Consider the following 18,521-nt stretch of genomic DNA (forward strand, 5'->3'; position numbering starts at 1 on the left):
GGAAGACGTCAAAAATTTCTAATATAACTAGAATCTAAGAATATTGACCAGAAACGAACTAGCTACAAACGTGAATGAACCAGAAGTTGACGATTTAAAGCTTTATCAATTGTTTGGGTCAAAAATCGAAATCCACGTACTTTTATCAAGATGTTGAAACAAGTCGTTGGCGGAGGTGTAAGAAAAATCGGTAGTCAACCTCGACTCTTTCCTGTCCTATATCGCAGTCTTTCAGCCAAAGCCAATAGTGGGGCTTCTTCTCAAGAGGCCGTAGAACCAATTGTGCTGAAGGACAAAACTAAGCCGCTACGTATCGAAAGAGAACTTCCAGACCCCACAAAGGACAGAGTGAAAAACCGTGTACAATTGGGGCTTTTTGCCGTGGCCATCGGTGTGTCGTTGGCATGCATCTTCAACTACGAAAAAACGCAGTCTCCCATCGTTTCCAATTCGCTGTACCACATGCGTAGATCACAGGCTATAAGAGATCTGTTGGGAGACAGCATTGATTTCGATGGTCTGGTGCCTTGGGTTTTCGGAGACTTGAACCAGGTTGCCGGAAAGGTCAACATCTCGTTCTACATCAAGGGCTCTAAAAACGTACAGGGAGTTGTCAAATTGGTAGCGGACAGAGAAAACAAGCACCAAGAATTTTTGATCCACGACTGGAGCGTGACGGTGGGCGAGAAGAAAATTGACCTCTTAAGCGAGGAAGGAACTAGAAGCTTGTAAAGCGGTTTTCGACGATCATCATGTAAATAGAATACAATTGCTAAATATGCGTTGCGTGCCCATTTTTTATCCCATAAAGAGGAAGTTTATCCCACGAACCAGGACGGGCGAGCCAATAGTATCGGCGCGGGATGTTGGTTCTTATGAAAAAGACATACCCCCAATCAATGCTTTCGAGGTTTCAAGCTATTGATGAACTCTCGCTTACTTTCAGAGTAGTTTGTGAATTCATTCTCGTATTGATCCTCTTCTGCAATTTCACCGCCATTTTTGACATCGTAATTGTTCCTTAGCATGTAGTAGTCTCGTTTGTCGTCTACCAAGCCATTTTCAGCAAGATCGATGGCGGATTGGTCATCGCGTAGTTCCTTTGATTGTTCCGGTACGCCATTACCAGTCTTATTACTGGTGGGAGTTCCAAACACGTTTTCGGAACCTTTGGCATGCGAATGTGTCGAGGACGACCGGGTGGCGACCGAAGAAGTGGAAATGTTGGCGGAAGCCATGCTGTTCAGATTCACCGAGGATCTTCTCCTCGGATATGATCCGAAATCGTGGGTTTGTAGATTTTTGATGAGATTGTCGTTACTGGAGTGTTTGTCATGTGTGAGACTGAAATCTGACCGCGTGGCCAGAGCAGAGTCAGATGTGTCGCGATGAGCCAATACTGGGATCATCTGGTCTAGAACCGTTGGTTCATTAGCGGACGACGCGTTGTTGCTGGGTTTCATGTCACCAAGGGACGTCGAGGAGCTGTCATTTGGAGTGCGAAGGCCGTCTTGGGGTCTAGTGCTGCCCGAGTCCGAGCCCTGGTGTAGGGAACCGATTGACGAGTTGAGTTTTTTACGATATGCCGGCATATACGTATTTCTTCTGCTTGGTTTTGCTGCGGAATCGGTTTTGAACCCCCATTTTCTGAATTTGCCGTTGTTGGCGGGTGTAGAGCCGGCAGCACTTCCTCCTCCTCCCGCGGTGCTGCTTTCGAGCGTGTGTGTTAGATCTGACGACGACGAGCCCTCTGCAGCGTGCTGGACTGCCTCTGACTTTTCCAGGTCTTGCTCTTCAATCTTCTTCTCCCGCAACGCTTCCATATTTGTGAAACTGATGGCTCCATCTCCGCCCACTGATTCAGCGTCTTCTTCTCTTTCTTTCCGGAACCGTCTCTGCATCAGCAACCAGAACGCCACGGCCACTACCACTGCTATACCGCACGGGATGCCCACTGCACATCCCACCGCTACTGAAACCCCGTCCACCATTAAGTTAGAGAGTCAACAACGAAAGCTACCAGCGGAATAACCGAACGCACTAAAACTGTAGGATCAAGACTGTCTTCTGTCGAGGAAAGCTAACCGAAAAAAAAAGAGGCCCACTTCTATTTTTCCCAACGGTTTTTGAAACTCTGGTTACTTTAGTCCCAATTAATCTTCCTAAAGTAATTATCGAACCGTTCTTTCGTTATTCTAACTTACTTTTACCTTCCAAGTCGGCCCGTTAGATTTTCTATTTCTATTTCTCTCTTTCTTTAGCTTTTCCACCAATTTTCGTTTTCGGGAGAGAAAGCCAAGAAGAATTCGCTATTCGTGCGTAGCGATTTAAGGTTTTCAACCAAATCCTCGAACGTTGTTATCTTCAAGCGATGTTTTGATAGTGAGAGGTCTTCTCGAAACATTGGCGTATGGTACCAGAGTGTAATTGTTGTGAAAATCTCCGTGCGGCTTGTCGTTTTGAAAGGGAATTTGGCAAAAAAATGATCGCTGCACGGATTTGGGCCAGAACAATGATAATAATCCAAAAAAAGAAAAATTGAAGAAAGTAAGAAAAAGCGATGACATAATCAACCACGTGGTACCAGGGATGTGTGGGTGGTGAGTTAAACACTCCACCCAGTCACCCAAACACCCACACACCAACAGAACCCATACACCTCTCCACCCACACATAAACACCATTTCTCAAATCTTTTGAATGCTACTTAGCACATCTTTGGTCCTGACCCAGAGTTGGCGATCATCGGACTTCCGTTTCGATGTTGAAGATAATCGCTCTTCCTTATTGCTCAAGCCCCGAAGTCTTTTAATAAGAACATCCACTGTGTCGTCCTGTTCTTGCTCTACGGACGACAGCGGTCCCTCCTCACTTGTACCACCGGCGCTTGCGTTTTTATTCTGCAAAAACTCGGTACGCTGTCTGTAAACACGCTCCATCTCTTCCTTCTCTAGGTTGTCCTTGGCAGCCTTCTTGAACTGCTGCACGAATCTTGCAAAATGATGTAAAAACTCGTTTTTGGAGTCTGCGTTCCGACCGTCTTCTCCGTACAGTTTCATCAGGTTTTCAAGCCCGCGCATTGTAAGCGCACACTGATTTCGCAACAGGTTCGATTTCCGCGTCGCGGTCTCCACTTTCGACCCTACTTTCACCAAAAGCCGGTCCTCCGGATGTAAAACTTTGGGATCAGAAAGTCGCCCTTTTTCCAAGGACTGTTTCATCGACGTGATGCGCTTCAAATACTCTTGGCAGTCTTGCTCAATCTGGCCTACCACAAGGTTGCCCAGATCCGTCACTTTGGTCAAATCAGTCACAAATCCATAAGCGTCCCTGCATTTTTCTCGTAAAACCCTTTCCACGACATGCAACAGCGAGGTATGGCTGTCCGCACTCGACTTGACAAAAGCCAGCTTTTGTAAAGAGCTGATTTTAATTCCAGGAGCCTGCTTGCGGTTCATGTGGTTGCCGATTTCTACAATCACCATTAAAGCCTCTTGTAATTTTTTTGATGATTTTAACGCATTCACAGCGTCGTCAACCCTTTGCAGCTTGTACATTATGTCGAAATAATCCTTTTCGTAAACTGCTAGGGTCAAAAGACATGCGGAGCGACTATTCCAGTAACTTTTCAGATTGAAGCAAAGTTCCAAGAAGATGCGGTCAGCACGTTCCAGTTTTCCGCTGTCAAGAGTTGGGTTCTTTTTAATTTCATAATTTGTAGCGTATGGCTCAAATTTAATCGCCGTGCTGTGAGGGATGTTACTCAGATCTTCTCGAGCGAAAAACTCCAACACACTTTGGTTGTTGATCACCTCTCGATCACAATGCAGCACTTTAAGAACAAAATCCTCCACCGACAAATTTGAGAACATATGCAAATTGATACCAAATTGCTGTGCGAGGTCTCTTGCCAGTATTGATATTTTGCCCTTGGCACTCGAGCTGACCGTTCTCGCCTTCATGGCATTGGCCTTCTTGACTTCAAATAACTCACTGATCTCATCAAAAATACCAGTATTTTTCAAATGGAAAGCAACATCTTGCCGACCATCCTCTTGGTTCCAAATTGTGTCGGTGACATTTTCTATTTTCTCCCAATGTATTTGTTTCAATTGAACCTGGGGTTTTGAATTTTCGGTAGGCCTCGATGACATGAGAAGAGATAAGCTTGAGGGAGCCGGTGGAGCTGCGGGTGGACTATTGGTAGCTTGGGATTCTTTAGATTTATCGTTCGATGGTAAAATTGGTAAGCTGTCCGCTCCTCTATTGGGAAAACTCGGCAGAGGGGGAGGTGGTGGCGGAGGTGGCGGCGGCGGGCCAGGAACAGTTTTGGTCGATAGGCTTGCCGGTACAACCGCGCCTGTTAAACTACCTTGTATGTCCGACGGCTTGAGACCAAGCAACGTTTGTGGTAATGGTGGGGGAGGAGGTGGGGGCACTGTTTGCTTGAAACTGGCATCGATTATTTGTCTTGGCGGCAAGAATTGAGCATTTTCAGAGGCTGTTTCATTAATCCTGGTGTGCCCCTCGTTTAATGAGTTTTTCATCTCTCCACGGTTTATTTCTCTGCGATCAAATACACTCTGTGCAGGTTTTCTGGTGATATCACCTTGATGATCTGGCGCAGGCCCGATAATGGGAGGCGTGGCAGACAAAAATCCAGAACCAGTTCTTCGGTCCATGGCCAGCTTTGTTAAACCAAAACCTTTACGACCAACAACGTCATCTGTAGCGACTTCACCATTCTTCTTTTTGTCCATGTTTACCATGTTTTGAGAAGGTCGCTCAAAATTAATGTGTGTTTCCTCATCCGAGTTGTTAAACGGAGCGTCAGAGTTGGCCGCCGTGGTACCTCGCTTGGACAGGCTCAGTTCCCTGTCGCTATCGAAGGTTTTGACCAAATCCGACAGAGACGTAAATCTGCTACTTTTGGACAGCGAGCAATTGCGTGTAAGTTTTGGAATATTGTCCTTCTTCGATTTCAACTTGATATGATCGAATGCGCTCAACGTAGCCGCCCTTGAGGGCGGTACTGACCTCTTATTAGCAAGAGACCTATCGAATAGCGTTTTATCCTGAATCCTCTGCCTGTTGCTCAGTTCCAATTCTTCTCTTAAAGATTCAATGTGTTTTAGCTTTGTAGCTAGCTCATCTTTGGTTCTTTGCAGTTCTACCATTATACTTGCCTTCGATACATTTTTTTCTTGGCGCAAAGCGTCATTTTCCAACTCTAGGCTTTCAAGATTTTTTTGCACAGATGTCAATTCATCTAGAGCTCGTTGAGCTATCTCATCTGATTGAAGGTTGTCCACTAATTGGTTGAGCGATAAATTTATTACCGAGTCGATGTTCATGTTATCCTCTCCATAAGTATAGTCTTTCAGGTAGTTCAAGACCGAGCAAAATAGCTTGAGTGCCTTCAAGCTATCTGACATCGTACGTGACATTATGGTCTGGGATAAACTTTCAAATACTTGGTGCACTGAGTGTTCCAAGGGATTGTTTCGACTTTGCTCAACAATCGAGTTCAAGTGTTGGCCATACGAAATGTCAAGGAGATCGGGCAGGGCTGGATTGGCCTCAGAGATAATCCGTTCCTCGTTTGATTTGTATTTGTCAATTTCATTGGTTAAATCTTGATACTCCAACTTCGTCATGAGATGAAATACGCGATGCAATCTGAGCTCCTGGAATGCTTTGATGAGTCTCAGCTTTTCTCCGTTTGATGGGGCCACCTGCAAAACTGAGTTTATGAGGAAGGCTGAAGTTAAGCAGTAATTCTGCAGTATTTGTTGCGGTTTTAGCGCCGGTAAAAGTAGAGTCGTTTGTTCGTCCGCCGAAGTACTACCATCGAGTAAAGACTCAAGAAATGTAAACCACTGAGAATATCGGCTTTCTAAATGCTTAGAAACATTATTGCAGCAATCATGAGCCTCTACAAAAGTCAGCAGCAGTAAAAGCTCAGCACTCAGGAGGTTGACTCGAAGATGAACATTCTCCTGTACAAGAGTGCTGCATAGAAACTCGATGAATCTTTCATTTCCTGCCACTGCTAATCTCCCACTCTTGTGGTTGGTCAACGTCTTAAAACATCGAAGGTAGACGTATATGTCGTCAAGTCGAAGCGAATCGCCAGCTTCTACCAGCTGTTGTGTCCCTTCGTTTTCTAAAAACCATTCGCAGATGTCAGTTCTTCGAAGAAGTCTTTCTACTTCGTACAGGTTGTCAGCCACGAGCTTCCGCGGATACGCTTTTGACTTTAGCGCATCGATGAGCATGTCATCGCCCGTGGATTTGCTCTTTTTTTCAGTCCCACTTTCTTCCTGCAAGCGCCGTTCTTTGCAAACGAGTTGCCATTTACGCTCATGACTGAGACTGAGTAGACCTGATCTGGCAGTGCCCCAAAAGAAAGATCTACTTTTTAATAACTGATTAAAACTCTCATCCACAACCTCTTTGCTGGGTAGAAGCTTTGAATGATTGGTTGAGGCTTGCCCGCCGTGGTCACTTTCGCCAATTCCTCTGTAAGAGTTAGGACGTTTAATGCTAGCTTTGCCAACGTCATTTGTGGAGAAATTTCGAGCTTTTGAAACGTAAGGTCCAGGCCCTGATCTTTTAGACCTTTCGGTTAGTCCAACCCCGACCAAACTGAGACCTAGTGCTGCAGTGTTATCGGCACAAATAACTCCATGGTCTCGCAAAGCGTCCGTGCGATTGATCGCATCGTCCAAAGATATTGATCTGGTATCATATTTATGCGGTTTCTTCCAGAGGTCCACGTTTTCTCCATCCATAAACGTAGATCAAGCCTTTTTGAGCACGTACAGTCCAGCTGCAAGGTGAATTAACAAAATGTTAGTACTTTCTTGTGTGTTAGTGTCAGTAAAGTTGATCTACATTATTGTAAATATCATCTCTTTTCACATAGTGGAATGTGAAGCGAAGAGCACCATCATCTCGAAGAACCTAGTACAGAGCACGTGACATAACGTGAGAAGCATAGTCAACTTCATAGTCGCTAAATTTGACGCATTATGGCGTTTTATAGGGTTCACGATCGGACAGCCCAAACTGACGTAGGAATCAACAATCAAGCCAGCCTTGAGAACTTGTTGAATTCCGTGCTGCGACTTGCAATTGTAACAGAAGCTCACGGATATTGCTCTTTGCAGGCTTCCAATTTAGCACTCGTGAGTTGCTTTCCTGTTCAGCAAATTCCAGGTACGACATCGGGGGATAGTCTTTAACCATGTAGATTTCTGGGCTAGCTTCTGAAGCTGCTTAGTTATGAACTTCGAATTTGAACATTGTGCTCTAATAAGTATTGAAACCTAACCCACCTAGCTACCGAAACCCGAGAGAGGGAATATTCCTAAGTGAATATTTCTCCTCGAAACTGAAGCCAGAGAAATGAAGCTTCAATACTTCTCTTGGTGCTTAAAACATTGGAATTTCTCACATTGATGTGAATTCTTTAGGCCGAAATTGATTACAATAATAAATACTGCAGCACTGAAGCTGATACGCCTGGGTCTTTAAAACACGGTACACGTACGGAACTCCGCAGGCTTGGGATAAGCGTCTTGTATATATCACACTGTACACTTTGCTAGAAGGTTTTTCGGATGATTAAGTAACCGCCAAGGCCCGCAGGAGTCCAAATCGTGTTCGGCTGGCAATTCTTTGAAAAGCATCTCTTGATTCTCGACGCTTTTGTTCAGGCCGCCTTTAAAACACGATAATTTCAGTATTAAGGTCTTGTACCGAATAAAATTTCGTAGACGTTATCAATTTAGTCTTTCCTCGCATTTCAAGTCATCCAAGGTCCTTGACCATATGAACCTGCCGAGACACTGCCCATGCTTGCAATCATTATTGGAAAAGGGTGGCTAGATCAGGGATCTCCGCTATAGCCGCCGTGATGTCGCTCTCGCTGTCACAGTGGTCTACTTCCGCCAAAATACTTGCTCCGAAGGCTTTTAGCGTTGCAGAGTTTTGGGGATTCTTCGGACCGTTCAGAATGCATCCTGCTACCCGATCCTTGAGTCCCGCCCGGTTTAAGTGCTCTAAAGTCAGCAAGGTGTGGTTTAAGGTTCCCAGTCCACTTCTAGCGACGACCACAATTTTGATTGGCCTTTGAGTTGTTTCCTGCAGTCTTTTGATAAGATGGGTAGTGATTTCCAACTTCTTAGTAATAGGAACGTAGATACCACCGGCTCCTTCTATGATCAAAGGCTGATCGGCAAGTTCTTCTGGTACTGAGAAGTCCGACAATTTGATGTCATATTCTGGCTCAAAATGCATGGCATCAAGAGGACACAACGGTTTTTGGAGCGAGTACCGAGGATTGAAGAAATGTGGCATATGCTTCCTGTCTTTACAAAAACCCGCTACTGTTTTCGTGTCACCGGGGTCGCTGTCAAGTCCGGTTTGAACGGGTTTCCAGTAGTTTGCTTTCCATTTCTGTGCGAGCAAAGCGCTCGTGAATGTTTTACCGATATCTGTATCAGTGCCAGTGACGAATACTATTGGCGATGCCATGGTTGAATATTAAGTTGATTTTGTTGCAAGACGATCAATGCCATCAAAGTAGCGAGGAAACTACCACTCTTATATATAAACGTCACTAGCATACATGCTTCTTTGAACCTTGCTAAATGTTCGCAGGCGTGTTGACTATGCTGGATTGTTGGTAATGTTCAACAAAACTGAATCATTCCAAGATGTCTCATCATGATTCATTAAAAGACCATCACTGCATACAACGTAGCTTTGACATTCATCACCTGAAAGATAAAGAATTTACCACGGTAAATGCACAACATGAGCCACCACGCCGTGAAGGTATAAAAATGCTTAAGACTATCGGTTTTCAATGAACGAGAAAGCCCTATTACCATGACCGGCATTGACTCCCGAGAAAGAATGACCGATTTTACTTATTCACCAGAAGTTCAGGAACTGCTGGAATACGACAAAAATCATCTATGGCACCCTTACACGTCCATGAGTAGACCGCTACCGGTTTATCCTGTCAAATCTGCAACTGGTGCCACGATTTCTTTGGATGTTAAGAGTAAAGATAACGAGGATGTTACTCTAGTTGAGGCAATGTCGTCATGGTGGTGTATGATCCACGGCTACAATAATGCTGAAATAAATGAAGCTATGATAGCTCAAATCAAGAACGTCTCGCATGTAATGTTCGGAGGTCTCACACACGCCCCTGCGATTGAAATGTCTCAAAAGCTACTGAAACTCGTTGACCACGAAAAGCTGCAGTGCTGTTTTCTGGCAGATTCCGGTTCTGTGGCGGTAGAAGTGGCAATGAAAATGGCAATGCAATACGAGTTCACGAGAAGCGGCGACAAAACCAGCAAAAGTAAGTTTTTAACAATTCGCAACGGCTACCACGGCGACACTTTTGGCGCAATGAGCGTATGCGACCCCGTGAGTTCCATGCACTCCATCTACAGTGGATGTTTACCTCAAAATATTTTTGTTTCTGCACCTAGCATGCTGGAGACCCTTCCTACGTCTAACGTCTTTGAAAAGACGCCCGAGATTTTTGGCGGGAACGTACAGTGGGACAAACACGACATCGATGATTTCAGCAAAGCCATTGAAGAACGTCGCGACGAGATATGCGCTGTGATATTGGAGCCCCTTTTGCAGGGCGCTGGTGGGATGAGACTTTATCATCCTCAGTACATCATTGAAGTGCGAAAGCTTTGTACGAAATTTGAAATTCCGCTGATCATGGACGAGATAGCAACTGGATTTGGCAGAACAGGCGCTATGTTTGCTTTCCACCATTGTAAAACGTATCAGGAGAAGATGGGCGTCCCACACGAGCAGAGAGTAGATGTGTACCCGGATATTCTATGCGTTGGGAAAGCATTGACTGGTGGGTATATGACCTTAAGCGCAGTAGTCGCTGCTGAACACATCAAGGATGTTATTTCTCACTCAGGTAGTGCAACTGGAGGGTGTTTTATGCACGGGCCAACATTCATGGGCAATCCGTTGGCCTGCAGTGCTGCTAACAAGTCGTTGGAGATTCTACTAAGAGGAGATTGGCACCGGCAGGTCATTAATATCGAGTCGCAGCTCGTACGAGAACTCTACGTGGCGCTCAACAATGACGCGGATCTCATGAGCTCTGTTGTCCAAAGCGTGCGTGTCACCGGTGCTGTGGGAGTCGTGGAGCTGAAGCAACCGGTCGACTCAGCATGGTTTCACCAACAATTCGTTTCCAGGGGAGTCTACGTGAGGCCCTTCAACAGATTAGTTTACATCATGCCACCATACGTCATCAGCGCAGAGGAGCTGACGAAAGTTACTCAGACAATTATCGAGGTTTTGAGACTATGGCAAGAGGAGCTTTTCCCCGCCCAAAAACTGTGAACTAACATTCCAACACCGCGGTTTGCCATTCGTTTTTCCTTTGACTAGATATGCTTTTGCTGAGAGACGAGCGCTATCCACCACTAGGCGGAAATTACTTACTGTGTGACACCCGGAGGATATGACCTTCTGGGCGACACATACGTGTATAATGATACGTCCATCGAAAAAGCCAGGGTTTATCATTCTTCATCGGTCATACTACCGACATATTACCGACATATTACCAACCACATCTCTAACCTAATTAATTCATCTACAATCATTGTTTGTGATATTCCGTCTTCGCCAATCGTCCTCTTTACCAGGCCAAGAATGTAAAATAATCAAAATACTTTTTCGGCTAATTTTCCGTTGTCGAGATTATCGGAATTCGGTAGAAACTAGGACAATAACAAATCGGACGGCGTTGATTAATGCTTGCCAGTAACCGGCTTTAATTGAGGAACCGTCGTAATTAAAGGTCGCTAATCCTCCGACACGTGGTTTGTTTTGCTCGTGTTCGAGGAATTTAGCTGTGGTGCACTTATGCGGAAATAACACTGGAATAGTTTTTTTAACTAAATTGATTGATAGGAATTATGAACTGCAGGCGTAGGGCTCCTGCACGAACGACAGCATAAACGAAAACCTAAACCTCGAAGCTGGGCGGACCCACGATGGCCTACATATAATTATCATATCAACGCTGTAGTAATTGAATTCAGATATATTGAATATATATATATATAGTCGAGGTTTGCCTCGATAATTGGTTTTCTCATCCACTTGTTCAGCGTCAAAAGCCTTTAAATTTGAAAAAAGGTAAGAGCTTCGAAGCGTGCAAAAATGCTTGTGAGATTGCTCCTGAGCACAATTTTGGTGCTCCTCGAGGGCCTGACTTTGGCGTCGCCAGTAATCCCAGAGAACCATGTTTTGTCCGAGGTTTTGGATTACAGCACCGTGTACTCTGACAACAGTGTTGCACAGGCATTCGTGGACGAGCTGATAGCATTGTCACATTCAAGCAGAAACATTTCGAAATGCGACCAGTGTGTTACCAGATTGGCGGTTGGGAAATCTCTGTCGCTTCTGCGCCCTGACTTGGTGCCTCGGGTGTTCACAGAGTGGTGCCAACGCACCAAGTACATGTCGAATTCGACATGTCTGGCTACTTTCAGCAGAAATACCGTGAAAAGCAGCTACACGGGCACCAACTTTGCAGACATGTTATCGCTGATGGATCCGTTTGGCTACGACGGTCAGCTTTACTGCAACTACAAAGAATCGGCTTGTCCCAAGCCAAAGACACCCAACGTCACTTTGTCACACCTATGGCCCAAAAAAGAGGCCAAGCACAACATTGCACCCGTTCCAGCGGCCAATGACACCTTCAATGTCCTGCACATCTCAGACTTCCACATAGAAATGGACTACAAGGTTGGAGGCGAGGCAAACTGTTCTTTGAGTATGTGCTGCACACCTAGTTCAGTCAATGCCTTTTCCAACATTACTTCACATGGACAGAAAGACTGGAACTCCTTTTACGACTCGTCATACAGTGACAACAGCTTTGTTAAGGGTGATCTACTGGATGTATTCAAGAATGACTCGATCTGGTCGCCAGCAACCACTTTCGGAAACTATAAGTGTGACGCACCAGAAATCTTGATCAACTCGTCCTTGAACTCCATTGCAAACTTCAGTTCCGAAAACAATTTGGACTTTGAGTTTGCTATTTTCACTGGTGATTTGGTGGACCACGATGAGCTTTCCTTGACCAGTTACGATGTGACCGTAAAGTCCGAAGAGGTGGTTTTCAGAGATATCAAGAATAAGCTGGGGGACGTCCCTGTGTATCCAGTAATGGGCAATCACGACACATTTCCTTACGGTGAACTTGCTCAAGAAAATCACGGCTTTCTCAACTACTTCTCCTGGAATGCAGAGCTCATGGCAGACTTGTGGGAAGATTACGGCTGGCTAGATGCTAAACAGTCGCAGTACGCTCGCAAGCATTATACTGGCTTTTCTGTGGAAACGAAAATGGGTCTGAAAATCATTTCCTTGAACTCGAACGTCTGGTACAAGAAGAACCATTACGCGTACTGGAACGCTTCTCAACCCGACACTTTTGGTCAATTTGAGTTTTTGGTGAACGAGCTAGTGGAAAGTGAGTCTAAGGATCAAAGAGTTTGGATTATCGCCCACATACCGTTCTCCGGAGATGCCCTACCCTTGCCTGCTAAAATGTTTGCCGAAGTGGTAGAAAGATTTTCCCCCTACACCATTGCAAACATCTTTTTTGGACATACTCACTTGGACCAGTTTGAGATCCTTTACTCTGGTCCCGGTGATGACGCCAAGACCATCGAGAATGTCGTTGCGTCTTCTTGGATATCGCAAGCCGTCACACCTTGGGTGAACAACAACCCTTCGTGGAGATACTACACCGTGGACAAGAAGACTTTCTCGGTTATGAACGCCTACAACTACTACACACGTTTGAATGATACTTTCACGAACAATGGAGCGGAACCTGTATGGGAGTTTGAATATTCTTCGAGAGACGGCTACAACATCACGTGGCCCGAGACTGCTCCTCTGAATGCCACCTACTGGCATCTAGTTGCGTCTAAGATTAACGGATCGGTCGAGTACAACCAGTTGTACGAAAACTACGCTACACGGTTCTCTCCGTATGTTCCCGATTGCGCGAACACAACAGACTGCTCTCTCAACTATTGTTACCTGACGTCTTTCACAGTCGATCAGTATGATGACTGTGTCGCTAGCGTCCAAAAAAAACAATAAAAACCTAAAAACCAAGTACGTTCACTTCGTCTTCGCATACCCAAATTTTTGTTCGTTGAGCTCAGAAACTATTTCTGCGTTTTTCAGCCAATTCAACACAACACTCCCAAATTTTATAAAGTATAAATGTGATCTTTCAATACCCGACGTTCATAAAAGTTGCCTCACGGATAGGAATGAAATGCCACGTTCATTGACCAAAATGTTGCGGACTCTCTGGAGTATCCAATTCTACCAAGGTCAGCATACTGGCGATCAAGCCTCGACTTCGTGACGTTCAAATATAAACCCTCAAAGGTAAGATTTTGACCGTATTTGTAGTATATTAGCGTAACAGACCAAAATTCTTGACAAAGATAATATTGAACTATGTATATAACGAAATAGCTAGATTGGATAAGATCGCGGAGACTTACTCCTCTTTTCCAGTCTTTGTTATAGTCATCTTAAGATAAATTTGGTGCAGCTGGCAACTCTCACATATATATATATATATTAAATGTAAGATGCAATACAATTTACACATCATGTACGCATTGTAGGCCCATCCCAGTCGAAGCTCAATAGAGAAGAATGGAGAACAAGGCCAGCCAGAAGCCTAAAAAAGCCAAAGATCCGTCTACTAGACGGCGCAAGCCTAGAAGAACAAACAAACCTAATCAAGGACAGACAAATCAGGTTAATCAGACAGAAACTAGTGATAAACCGTTAGTAACCAATCGTCGGACGAATTCTCGTCATGCACAGGATGCCGACAGAAAGATAGCAGGACCATCAAAAGCTGTTGGAAAGGATAAGCTCACAGATATACAGGAAAAAGGAAAAGCCTTTTCAAAAAATGGCAAAACTGCCAGAATGTCAAAGGAAGCAAAGGACGAAATACGCCGAGTTCAGCATGTTTTGGGTGAACAAAACTTCAAAGTTTTCAAGAAGAGCAAAAACAGTACGACATATGGGCTAGTGATGCCTCATTTCTTCACTTCAGAGCATTACACTCTTGTGGCAACTATTCCCTTCACATATCCTCAGCAGCCGGTCAAACTTGACCCCAAGGATAACCAAGGAAAAGAAGTAACATACGCACAGGAACTAGTAAACCTCGTCAATAATTTCAACAGCAAAGCGCATGAAATGTCTTCTAGAAAACAGCATTTGTTATCTCAGTTCAATTATCTGCTGACGCAGTGGCCTATTCTAAGCAGTCCTAATTACAGACAAAAAGATCGGCTATACAAGGAATTCCTAACAGAGTGCAATTAAAACAAGGCCGAGCCTACTCCTTAACGAAAACTGCGGCAGCACCCATACCTGTTCCCACGCACATACTAACCACGCCGACCTGGCCAGCCTTTAGTTCTCTGAGAATAGTAGCAACTTGTCTGGCCCCAGTGCAACCTAGCGGGTGCCCCAGTGCGATAGCTCCACCTCTGGGATTTACTTTCTCAAATGGAATCTTGAGCATGTCGATACAATAAAGAGCCTGTCCTGCAAATGCCTCGTTGATTTCGAACACATCAATGTCATTGACATTTAATTTGCAGTCTTTTAAAACTTTTGGAATAGCATATGCGGGACCTACACCCATAACTTCTGGCGGAACACCAACCACTTGGCATGCAACGTATTTGGCCAAGATTGGTAGCTCCATGGACTCTGCTACAGAGCGCCTCGTGAGAAGAACTGCGGCAACACCGTCGGAAATTTGTGAAGCGTTTCCAGCCGTAGTGGTGCCGGATTCTTTGTTAAAGGCAGGTTTCAAATATCCCAGTTTTTCGGCCGTGACGCCCTTGCGAGGACCTTCATCGACGGAAATAACAGTACCGTCGGGCAAACGTATAGGTATAATCTCATCTTCGAAAAGTCCGTTGGAGACAGCATTTTCAGCCTTGCGGTAAGACTCCGCAGCAAAAGCATCTTGATTTTCTCTGGAAATGTTGAACTGTTGGGTTACATTTTCGTTCGTGATCCCCATGGGGATCATGCATTTGCGGGCGTTTTTGTTCTGTTTTAGTTCCTGGGAAACGTTACCGAGCGCTTGTGGGCCGTAGTTTTTTGTCATCGACTCTGCGCCCATGGCAATTCCCATATCGATTTGGCCCACTTTAATTTTGTTGGCTACGTCATTGATGGCGACCAACCCTGAAGAACATTGTCTATTGATGGCGACAAAGGGTGCCGTGTAAGGCACGCCAGCGGCCAAACACGCTGCACGGTGCTCCGTGGCGCCTGCTCCTGGGTTTAACACGTTGCCGCACGCCACTTCCTCGATTAAATGTTTGTTTTCTCTCACAGCAGCCGGAGCCTTTTCCAAAAATTCCAGCAAAAACTGGTACACGAGATAATCGGAGTTCACGTCTTTGAACCCGCCTTTGAAGCCTTTGGCGATAGCCGAGCGGTAAGCTGTCACCACAACCACATCATCGGGTCTAGAATCTGTGACTGAAGGCGAAACCGCCGAAACGATATGATCTTTGATCTGTGTCAATCTTTCTGCCATCTTAAAGAATTGTGTAAAAAGTGTAAACCTCCTGTTTTACGAGTGAAAGGCTTGTAGCTGATAAGATATTCAAAAGTGGGAATAAGAGTGGATTGGAAAATGGAGAGTTTCTTACAGGAAGTTCTGCTCTTTATATAGTTTTGCGGTGATTGCCTATTTATTGAATTTACTCCGACTGGGCCTGTGTATGTGTCAGATACATGACGATGATGATGATGATGATGATGGGGTAGTCACGTAAAAAGAGGAAGAAAGGAGTCACGTGAATAAAAGATGGGGAAAATTACCCCAAGTTTTGAACACGTGATAAAATGTACAGAGTGAGCTGAGAGTGGGTGACACAGCCGTATAAAGTGATGAGGGTTGTAGATGGTGATTTACTCAGTAGCCACAGATTCTGCATTGTTTACCAATGCTCGAAGGCTTGATATAGTTGGGGTCCTCTCTTGAGTTAACAATTGAGAGCATCAGCGATCAATTGTTCAGCCATACTTGAAGTTTTTAAATAATTGACGCCTTCTCTTACGTTCACAATTGATCGCCACGCTTCAAGCCTTCTCTTACGTTCACAATTGATCGCCACGCTTTAACGTTCTCTTACGTTCACAATTGATCGCCACGCTCTCAATTGTTCAACTGTACTTTGAGCCTTCATGTAGTTGAAACCTTCTCTTGCGTTCGCCATTGATCGCTGACGCTTAATTTTTCAGCAACAATAAAAACCATTACTACTAGTTGCTGATCGCTGGCGCTCTGACTTGTTTAGTTTAAGTTAATAAAGTGCCCACAACATTCACAACTGATCACTGTCGTTCTCAAATGTTCAACTATACTAATATTCTTCACTTCGCTTCACATCTGACACTATCGTTCTCAATTGCTCAATTATACTAATATTCTTCACTTTGATTTTCAATTGATCGCTGTCGCCCTCAATTGCTCAAATACTGGCCACCTCAGCGCGTAAAGAGTGACCGGTTGATTCACGAGCAGCGTCAGCGGGTAGCATTTGGTTCTCATCATTCGCAAAATGTCCTACTTTTATGCTTGTTAAATTAGTAACCTCCATCCTAATGTGGTCTGTTTCCCTTCAGACTATTCACCTTATCACGCGTAGTCTGAATCAACTTTGAGTAATACTGCAAGCATACTGATTTGTCCCAGCTCAAACTACCAAGAATGAAAACGAAAAACCGGATGGGACAGGTAACAGAGCTCTCGGGTAATTATGCTTTTGAACACTGGTGGCTGAGTCAATGATATACTAATCAACAGGGTGTTCAATACAAACAACCATGCTTCATCAGACAGCACTTTTTGCTGATCAAAGCTGTTCTGTGGCGAAAAGCAGTGACACAGAAGATGACGTATTTTTGGTCCAACTAGTGTCATAGTGGTGATGGTCAGGAGCCCATCGCAGGCTTTGATATGATTACTACGGTGCTTGAAAGATTCATTACTGATCGATGATGCTGTTAATTGTTTCGGTGTGTCGATAGCCATCATGGTTGTTCACAATTGAGAGCGTCAGGGATCAATTGTTTAGCAATGCTCAAACCCCCATTATTCACACTTGATCGTTGATGCTCTTAGTTGTTCCACTATACGAAAAATCATTCTAATCCCAATTGAGAGCATTGGCGCTCAATTTTTCAACTATACTCATAGCGTTATCAACTATTGACAACTGATTGCTGACGCTCTCAATTGTTCAGCAATGCTCAAGCCCCCGATATTCAAACTGATCGCTGATGCTCTAAGTTGTTCCGCTATGCTTACAATGATTTTTACACAGTTGATCGCTGACGCTCTTAATTGTTCAGCTATACCTGAAGCCCTCGCTGACGCTCTTAATTGTTCAACTATGCTAATAGCCATTTCTACTGTTCACAACTGATCGCTGACGCTCTCAATTGTTCAACTATACCTGAAGCCCTCTCTAACGTTCATAATTATTCAGCTGTGCTGCAGCAGCCCATATTTCCGCTCATATCCGCTCGGATTTTGGCTGATTTTCAACACGGGTGAGTCACGCTACTGTTTTGATTTTCGTTAACACCAAACCGGATTTCGGCGGACTTATGCAAAGCTCACTGGTTAACATGGTAAAGAACTCAAGGAGAAGCGATCTTACAGCTACAATTACGCTTACTTACAAAAGCGAACGTTCTTGTCTGACATATACGTCAATTACAAATTCAAGGATTCCCCTCAAGTTTAGCATACTCCGCGGGTGTTTTCTCCGGTCACTTATTTTCTGTAACCGCCAATGCGACGTCTTCTCCCCCCCTCTCTGTCTCTCTCCTCCTTCCTGCTATATTTGTAATGAATAGACCCTGGGAGAAAAGACCCTGGGTTACAAATTCTCCGTCTTACATACGGCTTCCTCATCCGATCACGTGCCAGAGCTTTCTCTTTCCACCTCGTATAGAGGTACCAGTAGGGGGGCAATTACCGGGTCTAAAGCGGAAGTCTGGTAACGTGCTGTTGCTGTTGCGTTCCGTCTGAGCATATGCGTTCCACGGACATCGCTGTGCGCGCCCACGCCTGTAAAATGGACATTCGCTACGACGCTGCCTGTGTGTGTGCTTACTGGGAACTACTGAATTGTTGATTCACTATTCTCTCGCTAGTGCGTTGGTTGCCCTTGGCAGGTAACAACCATTGGTAAGCGGATGTGTGTTGTTGACGTGTTGAAGATTTGAAATCATTGGGATGCTGCGATGCCCTCGAGACTAGCTGGCTCAGCATATAAGTAGACCGCGTTCGCTGCACTTAACAGAGGTAACGTATCGTTGTTTGTCAAGACAATTATTAGCACCTT

General features: G+C 44.7%; 8 protein-coding genes across 8 annotated transcripts; 4 read left to right on the forward strand and 4 right to left on the reverse strand.

The window, feature by feature from the left end:
- Positions 1–150: 150 nt before the first annotated feature.
- Positions 151–732, forward strand: COA1 (LALA0S01e18712g1_1; the record flags this gene model as incomplete). Its single annotated transcript, XM_022774974.1, has 1 exon — positions 151–732. The coding sequence occupies one exon, from the start codon at positions 151–153 to the stop codon at positions 730–732; it is 582 nt and encodes a 193-aa protein (XP_022627017.1).
- Positions 733–896: 164 nt separating this feature from the next.
- On the reverse strand, positions 897–1,991 carry AIM20 (LALA0S01e18734g1_1; the record flags this gene model as incomplete). Its single annotated transcript, XM_022774975.1, has 1 exon — positions 897–1,991. One exon carries the CDS (start codon positions 1,989–1,991, stop codon positions 897–899), a length of 1,095 nt encoding a protein of 364 aa, XP_022627018.1.
- A 696-nt stretch (positions 1,992–2,687) lies between these two features.
- Positions 2,688–6,794, reverse strand: BNR1 (LALA0S01e18756g1_1; the record flags this gene model as incomplete). The annotated part of the gene is made up of 1 exon (XM_022774976.1): positions 2,688–6,794. The coding sequence occupies one exon, from the start codon at positions 6,792–6,794 to the stop codon at positions 2,688–2,690; it is 4,107 nt and encodes a 1,368-aa protein (XP_022627019.1).
- A 1,078-nt stretch (positions 6,795–7,872) lies between these two features.
- BIO4 (LALA0S01e18778g1_1) lies at positions 7,873–8,541 on the reverse strand (the record flags this gene model as incomplete). The annotated part of the gene is made up of 1 exon (XM_022774978.1): positions 7,873–8,541. The coding sequence occupies one exon, from the start codon at positions 8,539–8,541 to the stop codon at positions 7,873–7,875; it is 669 nt and encodes a 222-aa protein (XP_022627020.1).
- Positions 8,542–8,925: 384 nt separating this feature from the next.
- Positions 8,926–10,407, forward strand: BIO3 (LALA0S01e18800g1_1; the record flags this gene model as incomplete). The annotated part of the gene is made up of 1 exon (XM_022774979.1): positions 8,926–10,407. One exon carries the CDS (start codon positions 8,926–8,928, stop codon positions 10,405–10,407), a length of 1,482 nt encoding a protein of 493 aa, XP_022627021.1.
- An 828-nt stretch (positions 10,408–11,235) lies between these two features.
- LALA0_S01e18822g (LALA0S01e18822g1_1) lies at positions 11,236–13,200 on the forward strand (the record flags this gene model as incomplete). Its single annotated transcript, XM_022774980.1, has 1 exon — positions 11,236–13,200. One exon carries the CDS (start codon positions 11,236–11,238, stop codon positions 13,198–13,200), a length of 1,965 nt encoding a protein of 654 aa, XP_022627022.1.
- A 573-nt stretch (positions 13,201–13,773) lies between these two features.
- Positions 13,774–14,460, forward strand: SMU2 (LALA0S01e18844g1_1; the record flags this gene model as incomplete). Its single annotated transcript, XM_022774981.1, has 1 exon — positions 13,774–14,460. One exon carries the CDS (start codon positions 13,774–13,776, stop codon positions 14,458–14,460), a length of 687 nt encoding a protein of 228 aa, XP_022627023.1.
- Positions 14,461–14,473: 13 nt separating this feature from the next.
- Positions 14,474–15,697, reverse strand: POT1 (LALA0S01e18866g1_1; the record flags this gene model as incomplete). Its single annotated transcript, XM_022774982.1, has 1 exon — positions 14,474–15,697. One exon carries the CDS (start codon positions 15,695–15,697, stop codon positions 14,474–14,476), a length of 1,224 nt encoding a protein of 407 aa, XP_022627024.1.
- Positions 15,698–18,521: the final 2,824 nt, after the last annotated feature.

Source organism: Lachancea lanzarotensis, scaffold LALA0S01, assembly GCF_000938715.1.
Source record: "Lachancea lanzarotensis genome assembly LALA0, scaffold LALA0S01, whole genome shotgun sequence".
Lineage (NCBI taxonomy): Eukaryota > Fungi > Ascomycota > Saccharomycetes > Saccharomycetales > Saccharomycetaceae > Lachancea > Lachancea lanzarotensis.